Here is a 10,000-nt window from a genome sequence, read left to right as displayed (position 1 = left end):
ACTGACACACACTTATGCACATACACACACAGACACACACCCACACACACACACACCACACACACACACACACACACACACACACACACACACACACACACACACACACACAACTCACCCACCTATTTTCTCCTTGATTGTTTTCAATTGATCGTCTGCTTGTGGTAATGGTACATGATTGCCTTGTGTAGCGTGGCTAACAACGTGTCAGGCCTCCTCTACATGATGGCCTACTACTTGGCCTTCAGCCTGCACGAAAGCAGCCGTTGAACACGGGAAGGCTACGCTACCCATAGCTATGCTATCCATTTCGGTTCTCAGAACAAATGCTGTCGAATCAACCAGGGTTCATTTCCTAGTTCCATTTCGGCCCTCATCTCTCCTCAGCATCGAGGACTTTGGTGATGTGCTCATAGGAGGTTTATCAGAGTTATAGGGGCCAAAGAACCCCCCCCCCCCCCCCCCCTCCCCCCAACCCCCCCTCCCACTCCTCCCTTTTTCGTTCTTTCTCTCCCCTGGCTCTCTATTGCTATCCACACCCAGATAGCTGGACTCAATCTCTTTTCCCTGAGAACACATGCTATCATTATTTCTCCCCCCCCCCCCCCCCCCCCTATGTCTGGAAAGAGCTTCTAAATGTCACGGACATGATTCGAATGACGCAACAACTCAAGTGATGGATCGATATCTCCATACAAACAAAAGAAAGACAAGGACAGAAAGAGAAAAGAAATATCTCTCGATTTTGCCAGCAAGTTTGTTTACAAGGGGGTTTGGGAAAAGAGAATGCGTTGCTTGTGCAGGTTGCCGTGGTGACGTGGGGGAAGGGAGAGAGGTGGGGTCACATCTGGGTGAAATCATTGCGTTTCTGGGCCATTGCGTCAGACTGGAGCAGGACAACGGGGGGAATGTTGCTTCACTGTATTTTGATACGACATCCACCCAACGTCTCTCACATGGGAGTCCCTCTGTAACAACGTGTACGCAGGATAAAGAAATAAAATAATTATTTTCTCTGTCAACATTCTATAACGGATAGGGGTATCTCTAACGTTGGTGACGGTAGGGTGGTCTTTTTAGAGTTCTCCTTGTTCTTCAACTGGAGGACGAATACCGTGTGTCATTGAGTTGGGAGAGAGAGAGAGAGAGAGAGAGAGAGAGAGAGAGAGAGAGAGGGATGAAGAGAGGGATAGATAGAGTCAGTGAGGGGGGAGACAGAAAGAGGGAGTAGAGTGAGAGAGGAAAAGAGAAAGAGAGAAGTAGGGGAGAGAGAAAGAGAGAGAGGGAGAGAGTTGTTGAGGTTTCTAAGACGCTAACTCATACCAGGCTGATGACGTGACAATGTGATGACTTACAGCTGTGGGTTCCATGCCTCTTCCAAGATGACGAAATGAAGCTTCAAATGAAGCATCCATCCAGGCAATCAAATCAAATCCAACTTTTATTTATTTATTTATTTTTTATATATAAAACTTTAAGTGAGGTTCAATCAGTGGAGACTGGTGGAGGTAGAAATCGGAGGACGGGCTCATTGTAATGCATGGAATGGAATGATCCAGTTCCTCATTCCATTCCATGTGTTACAATGAGCCCGTTCTCCGATTTCTATCTCCACCAGCCTCCCCTGGGTTCAATACACTTTCAAATGAAACCAGAAAAAACAGGACTATTACTGGCGAATACCATGAAAGCTCTTTATGACACTTGAATAGATAAAACATGATAATTTCGCCGATACTTGAACATAGTAGAGTCAGTGCATGCTACAATGAAACGCACGACTCTAGTGCTGCAAAAACACTATGCTCTAACTCCAACTCAGCCATCGGAAACACTTGTACTCAGAGGTCCATCGTTGAAGGGCATGAACCTCCGTACACAACCCCTCTTTGCTGGTTGTCCCTTCCCTTCTCTCACAGAACACTCCACCGGTCTATGGTTCTATTTGACACTCTCAATCAATCCCAGATGCACAACTCATTGTTCTTTTCATTTTCAGAAGTACTGTGTCAAGCTAAAATAACAACAAGGAGTACAACATTCCAGGCCTTTGTGTGTATCCATAGCTTGGGTGCTGAATAATGAATGTGTGTGTGTGTGTGTGTGTGTGTGTGTGTGTGTACGTATGTTTGTGTGTGTGTTTGTGTGTGTGTGTGTGTGTGTGTACGTGTGTATGCCTGCCTGCGTGCGTGCGTACGTACGTGCATGCGTGCGTGCGTGTACATGCGTGCGTGCGTGTGTGACGTTTACCTACCACTGACCGCTTAGAATTTCATTTCTGAAACGATGAAGTAGAGGTCAAACCGGCATTCTCCCTCGCCCTTCTTTCTCAGCGGGGGTGAAATGTGATCCTGGCGTCCCGGATTTGAGTGAGATATTTAGTAATCAGTGACTGTGCAGCCAAACACAGTGAACCTTTTCATGGAGAACACAGCCTATAGTATGAAACACAGACTGGAACGTAGGAGAGGTTGAATAGAAGAAGAGAGAGAAGGGAGAGAGGGAGAGAGAGAGAAGGGAGAGAGGGAGAGAGAGAGAAGGGAGAGAGGGAGAGAGAGAGAAGGGAGGCCCCATGGAGGATTAGAGAATAGAGGCTGGGTGCACCTGTCCCTACTCAAATGACACCGGATCAGCCATCATTATTTATCGCTGTGTGTGTGTGTGTGTGTGTGTGTGTGTCTGTCTGTCTGTGTGTGTGTGTGTGTGTGTGTGTGCGTGCGTGCGTGCGTGCGTGCGTGCGTGCGTGCGTGCGTGCGTGCGTGCGTGCGTGTGTTTCTACATATTTATGGTTGTCATGGAAAGAATGTCCATTGCTTAAAGTGTTTAAGCTTCTTTTAGATTGTTGAGTGTGTTTTTTGAACACAGTATTCCCACTGCTTGTGTTACCTACCGCCTTACTTACAGCAAACATACAAAGAAGTTATCGGAGACGTGATATCAAATTATTGTGGTGCCTTTCTTTGCCCTTTCTTCTGCAGGCAGGGGACAAGCACTACCACCCCAGTTGTGCAAGATGCAGCCGATGCAACCAGATGTTCACGGAGGGAGAGGAAATGTACCTGCAAGGTAGGGTTTTTGAGGGCTTAGAGCACTGTCATGGAAAGTCAATGCAAAACGCGGAATGTTCTTCATTATGGATGATGGCATGCATTTGTGATGCCAGTAAGTGTGGGATTGTTGTTTTTTTCTCCACGAAGTGGAATTCATGAAGGGTGTGCTTGGTAAAGGAGGAAATCAGGCCTCGGAAATTCCAGGAAGTCGGGATTTCCAGATGTTGGAATTCCAAGTGCCCATTCGTCCACCGAGTTCTTCCGCTGACTCTGCTCCTCTCTCCACAGGATCGACAGTGTGGCATCCAGACTGTAAGAACAACTGCAGAGCTGAAGAGAAATACAGGGTAAGAGAGATCAACTCATGTCACGCGTACTGTCCTGCTAGAACTGAACTCTCTCTCTTCCACTCGGCAGAATATCCAGCTAATACTCAAGACAGCAAGACCATTATGTTTGAATAAAACATTATACCATCCTATGTCAGGCAAAAGGTCCCTTTCAAGCTTTGTAACATCGTCTACCTGTACGCCTTGTAACCCTGATCTCTTTTCTACAAGGGTAGATTTCTCAAGAAAAGAGTTCACAAGGGTTCTGTAGCAATTACTGTACAGTGGTAGTCAAGCATGTTGCAGTCATGACGATCAACGTATGTGTGCATTGGGTTAATGATGAGGGGGAGCATACACAGTGTGTTACGGTAATGACAATTGAGTGTTAGACAGTCAATCTTCCGGATGTGTCACCGATTGGGGTCATGGATTTGTGATAGAGAAAGTGGTGTGGATGTCGACACAGTGTGCCTTATCAATGTTGACATCCAGTACAATATGGAGTGTCCTGTCTTTTATGGTTCTCTTCTTCAGACGTTGCAGCGTCCCACGTCAAGGCCGTCCCCTCTCGATATCTTTTTCCCCCAGTCGCATCTGCGACCTAAGGCAATGTGCAGGCCGGAGGTTTGCAGTCTTGAAGCCCCTAGAGTGATTCTGCAGTGCTCAGCTCAGCACCCCACTGCTTTAGCTAACCACTCACTTACTTGCTTTTACAGAAAGCAAGTAGAGGAATTGCAGCGTGTGTTGTTTTTTTTCACCCTAAATACCCGATACACGTTGTCACACAAGCACACAAGGTCAACGTGTTGTAGACTCACACAGGTGATCCTTACTTCACATAACACAGAAATCTCCCTCTGGGGATGTGGCCTATATAACCGCTTCATAAATCATTTAGAAGTATACATGTCAAAATATGGAAAGGGCGGCATAAGCATTATGCCATGTTTGACAGAGCACCAGTCCCTAGGACCTGATGTGCATCACCCTTGATACATATTTGGTTATAAATGATTTGTGAAATGTCTATGCAGTTTTGAATACTACTAAAATAAGTGCTCACGGTATTTCTGCATTAGGGTGAAGCTAACCCAATGTTAATACAGATGTTGTTACTGTATATACTGGATTCTGGATTTTAGTTTAAGGTACAAATGACACATTTGAGTCAGAGACCTTCCTCAACTCCGTGGTGGGAGGGGCAACTGTCAACTTAGGGGGGCGGGCTCAGGTTTGTGTGATGTCCTGTGATCCCTTCTTCCTCCTATCCACAGCTCCTCCCTCCCTCAGTAACCTCTCTCCACCAATCAGAAAGGCAGGTACTGTATTCTGCTACTGGCAGCACAGCGGGGCTTTTAATTGTTCACCGTGTCACGTGTCACCACCGCCACAAGCTGTCACGAGCAGAGGGAGCGGTGGGGTTCATTCTATGGACTGTTACGGCTATCCACTTCCAATTTTGGCCTGATTCCTATCCGATGACTGTTCTAATGAGAACTGAATTCATTAGATCGGTGTAAAGGATTTGGCAAAATTCATGATCCCTTGTAGTTCAGCCACCAGTCCTCTTCAGCTCTATGAGGTGTGGTGAATAAAGTCAAGCTTAGTTTGTGAGAGTTTGAGTCGAATATCTCAGGTGATGGGGTGGCTGTTTAGTGAGTCATTCCACCACACTCTTGAAGACATGCCACCTCAATACCTCCACAAAATGTCAGCTAGCCACTGTGATATACAAGTGTCAAGTGTAGGGGGAGTAAAAGGCTTATTCTGACTCATTTATCGCTGAGACCTCCTTCAGATATGAACTCCCAGTGACTCCCATTTCTTTCAAACCCCTTCCCTGAATCAACCCATCAATCTGCTCAGAGCATTATCTCTAAAAACATAACACCTTGAACCAAAATGGGGCCATATCTGAAAGATTTAGTTGCACCTGCTGTAGGACCTCATTTGAAAGGCATTTATAGGCTGTGAGTAGACGCTTTAAGATTGCAGATGTTGCTCTTCAAGATAAAAAGAGTGCGCTTGAGAAAGGGAAAAGGCTGGCGTTTGGATTCTCTTTCCACGACTTACATGCTGAGCACCGATTTCTTTCGAATGCGCTACGATTGCTGCCACTCATTTACATTGTCAACATTAACGCTCTCGTTGTTTGTGGAACTGGAGGGAGCCTGTTATTGTGGGGTCCTGTGACGTTGTGGGGACGGTGTGCCGCCGTAAGGTTGTCCATTGGTCGCTAACACAGTCTCTCCTTTGTCCGCAGCCTACCAGGTCCTCTTCCGAGAGCATCTGCTCGAGACCTGGCTCCAGCATTCCAGGATCCCCTGGTCATACTATCTATGTGAGTACTGTTACACTCTGCTCCTCTAGTGGTCACCGAACCAACCGGGGACTCCAATGAGACAACAGTACCACAGTATTTCTAGTCAAATATTAATATTAGTCTTCACAGGGAAGAGAGTAAGGTTTTTTGTTGCCCCCGTGAACGCTTTAGTTGAGCCCTCAGTCATAAAGGTGACGTAGCACTGACATAACGCAGATCACAAGCAGTCCAGGTAGCTGGATATAGAGTTTGTCCGCTGGGTGACGTATCAAGCCAGTTGTCACATATAACTTCGGTTACCCGCTGACTGCTTATGACATCTGTAATGTCGCGGTAATGACAGTGTCAATTCCGTTTGATGACTGACAGCTCAAGCAAAGTTACCCTTGTCTTTTTGTACCCCCCAACCCTACCCATAAAACCCTTTAGTACCCCCCCCCCGCCCCCGCCCCTCCCCTCCCCCCCACACACCATTCCAATGTATTAGTGACATTAGTCAGGGGGAATCAGAACCGCAACGTCTCCAATTCCCCTATGCTTGACAACCATTCCTTTGTGATCAGACCAGTGTCCTATTCCTTTGTGGGTGCCATATTGTATTGATGTTTTCTCCTGTGATGTGCTGTGATGAGTCACCTCTGACCCTTGACATGCCCTGACCTCCTCTCTCCTCATCCTCCTCCTCCTCCTCCTCCTCCTCCTCCTCTCCCTGTGTCTCTCCATCTGTGTTGTTCACGTGTCCCTCCTCCGCCCTCTCTCCCTCCTTCCCTACCTCCCTACCTCCTTACTCCTCCCTCCAGGCAAAAGTAGACAATGAGATCATTGATTACAGAGATCTAGCAGCCATCCCCAGGGTCAAGGCCATATATGACATAGAGCGTCCTGACATGATATCCTATGAGACTCTCAACGCCAACTCCTCTACCTTGGACCACAGAGTGGACAAACTGGACAGACACAGCCCTGGAGAGGTAACGCCCAATCCCCTCGGAGCTCCCAATACTGACTGACTGTCTGGGGCTGTATCACTCAAAGAAGCCCATAGACAAGCAGTTAAAGAACCTATGTTGGTACATTTTTTGATCAGCTTCTGTGGCTTTTCTCAAGGATTACACATCATATCTCAATGAGGGTCAGGGTTAGGACCTGGGGTAAGGTCTTCTGATCCCAGATCTAGGGTAAAGGGGCAGCTTCTACCTCTAGCCCACAGTTGCAACAGTAGCTTCTGTGGCTTTTCTCAAGGATTACACATCATATCTCAATGAGGGTCAGGGTTAGGACCTGGGGTAAGGTCATCTGATCCCAGATCTAGGGTAAAGGGGCAGCTTCTACCTCTAGCCCACAGTTGCAACAGTAGCTTCTGTGGCTTTTCTCAAGGATTACATATCATATCTCAATGAGGGTCAGGGTTAGGACCTGGGGTAAGGTCATCTGATCCCAGATCTAGGGTAAAGGGGCAGCTTCTACCTCTAGCCCCCTGGTTGCAACAGTAGAGAGCATATGCATGTCAGGATGCTGTGGTAACACACGTCACCCTCTCGTCGACAGTCTTTGGCAACCAGACGACGCCGTTCCCCCATACCGGACCTACGTGTGAGTGGCAATTAAGGCCTACCAGGAGCCCCCTTGCTTCCCCCTTCCACAATCCCCTTTTCATGGGGATAACCACCACCACCCCACTCCTAGAATCGCCCACATTCAGCTGTGACTCCACCTTGCTCCTGCCTCCCCATGCACCCTTCACCTCCTAGCAATCATTGAAGCCATTTTAGAAAGCATTGCGGAATGATGATGATGATGACGGTGATGATGATGGAGGTGGTGGTGGTGGTGGTGGTGGTGGGGATGATGATAGTTGAGTAGTTTGTTATTGTTGGCAAGGAAAAGGCTTTTGCGAATGTGTGTGTGTGTGTGTGTGTGTGTGTGTGTGTGTGTGTGTGTGTGTGTGTGTGTAGTTTTGAGAGATTGTGTGTAATGTGTCCATGACTAGCCACTTCATGTGTCCTCATGGTACAGTATGTAACAGGTCTTGGGCTCCCCCTGGTGTTCAGAACGCTAACTACCTGTAGGGTGCAAATTTCTATCCAAAGCCTAAGCCACCAAGGCCCCAACATGTAGAAAAAATGACGGTTGTCCAGAATGAGGGTTGCCAATCTGTGGCTGAATAAGGCCTGACACGTAACTCAAACCTACGAAAGATTGGAAACTGTACCAAAAGAAAATACACCCCTAACTGTCCTAATTCCCTCCCTCTGTAGCCGCTGAGTACTGATAGTGAGAGCTCCCAGAGACGCAGTGAAACAGTAAGTTAGCCGTGTGGAGTGCTTTTCAAGGCATGGCCAATCGATTGAAGAGAATGCACAGGCCAGTTTTATCAAGCGGAAGCTAAATCTGTAGCACTTTACTTGAATGTGCTTATAGTCTTATTATTATGCCTGCATGCATAAGGGTTTTGTTATACAGTACTTACACAAGAGAATGTATTATTATAAGTAATTGTCATAAACGTACATGTCATGACAGGCTGTGACATCTTACTTCACGTTATTGGTCTGTTATGAAGCATGTTGCACTGAGACCTTGCAATGTCAAGCAATACGCTTATGACAATCTTATGTGGGCACGGTGGAGCATTCAGATAAATGCTTCCCACCGAGTCACAAAGCACCCAATCAGTCTGAAGAACAGCTTTTAACACTCATTTATCAACCTCATCGTCTAATAACCCACAATGAATCACGTACTGTATTATAGCCAGATGCTTCAGTATTTTAATCAATGCTCATTCAAACCTTGAGATGACATTCACTAATTAACTAATCAACATGCTGCATGTGACAATTCAAATCAATCAACAGCCATAAGCTAATCAAACTAACCAACAATTCAGCCAATCATACCAATGCATATTTATTCACTAATTAGAGAAGGACTCAAATAAGCTAATCTTATCTTTTAATACCAATGCTTTATTAGTAGAATTGTGACCAATATCAATACTACTGGTACAGTACTAGCTATATTTTATGTTACATAGTTATACTTTGAATCACATTTTTTGTAATATTAGATACAGTAACTTCCTTGAGTTACCACCAGTTATATAGCCAACTAACACAAGCTGTTGTTAGTGTAATACCACTATTGTCAAAGTGGGGTACGCGTACCCCCGGGGGTACGTGGATCGATCTAGGGGGTACGCGAAATAAATCTGTGATTTACCTTCCCAAACAGTCCTGTTGAATAGCCGACTGCAGTCTCAGTACCAAAAATAAATGCATGCAGCCTATCCAACAGAATAATATTACCAGAATGTCTAATATGTAAGGGATAGTGTTCATAGAATATCAATTAGGCTACAAAATAACCGACAGGGGGTACATGACTGTTAAAAGTTAGGGAACCACTGGTGTAATACACAGACTAGTGTGTAGTGATGCACTCTCTCTGTCGACAGCCTCAGACCCTGCCACCAGAGTTCTTCCTTAGGTCTGGGGATACAGTAAGTGGCCGATGACCTTTGACCTCTTTGAACTCTGGCATGTCTAACTATCTAGCGCCCGTCTCTGGAGTAACAAGCGAATTGTGATGGAAATGGCGTTGAAGCGTATGAGGGACACGGGCTTTAAGAGCTCCGTGTTTCACCTGGATGCCGCTCTGTTTGTTCTCTCGACTGACTCTTTCTGCTTTGAGTGATGAGGCGGGTTTTACGTGAGCCGACTATGTTGTATAACTGCATACTGTGTGTGCGTGCGTCCGGCGTGTGTGTGCGTAGGTGTGTGTGTGTGTGTGTGTGTGTGTGTGTGTGTGTGTGTGTGTGTGTGTGTGTGTGTGTGTGTGTGTGCGTGCGCGCGCCTGTGTGTTTCTTCTTGAAGCCATTTCTGCTTCATTACAAATTTCTCACCGCTTCACATTTTCACAAATCAAAGTTCCTGCTTTGATCGTTGCATAAAATGCAGTCAGAATATTGTACATTGTATGTTGTACAATGAAACATGGCGCATATGTTGCGCCATGAAATGGTGTACAACCAGCCACAATATACTGCACTAACGCTAACGCTTTTCTAACTGCTTATGACATGCTTATTCTATTCACCTGCTTACTCACTTTCGTCACGCTCTCCTTCGTTAACTGCATTTAATGTTCTGGTCAGCCTAACGTGTCGTGAAATTAAAACGTTTGTTTTTCCTTTCAGTCTCCGAGGACCCTGTCTCCTACTCCCTCTGCGGAGGTAAGAGCTTCATTTGTATTCCCTAGCTGTGCTAAAAACAAAACAGGCCACGCTTCACATT

The 10,000-nt window shown here is 46.2% G+C and overlaps 1 protein-coding gene across 1 annotated transcript in view; it reads left to right on the top strand.

The window, feature by feature from the left end:
* The window catches only part of ablim1b (actin binding LIM protein 1b), a gene marked incomplete at its 5' end in the record, with an annotated part of 58,212 nt that overhangs the window by 37,733 nt on the left and 10,479 nt on the right, over positions 1-10,000 (top strand). The window contains 8 exons of the mRNA XM_083688090.1: positions 2,979-3,066; positions 3,339-3,397; positions 4,657-4,701; positions 5,646-5,723; positions 6,506-6,676; positions 7,964-8,008; positions 9,163-9,207; positions 9,904-9,939. Of these exons, the coding sequence (XP_083544216.1) occupies positions 2,979-3,066; positions 3,339-3,397; positions 4,657-4,701; positions 5,646-5,723; positions 6,506-6,676; positions 7,964-8,008; positions 9,163-9,207; positions 9,904-9,939 (567 nt within the window). The remainder of the gene's footprint in view (positions 1-2,978; positions 3,067-3,338; positions 3,398-4,656; positions 4,702-5,645; positions 5,724-6,505; positions 6,677-7,963; positions 8,009-9,162; positions 9,208-9,903; positions 9,940-10,000) is intronic.

The sequence above is a fragment of the Argentina silus genome (assembly GCF_951799395.1).
Source record: "Argentina silus genome assembly, chromosome: 16".
NCBI lineage: Eukaryota > Metazoa > Chordata > Actinopteri > Argentiniformes > Argentinidae > Argentina > Argentina silus.
The sequence above is the reverse complement of the archived record's forward strand: the minus strand, read 5'-3'. Positions and strand labels throughout refer to the sequence as shown.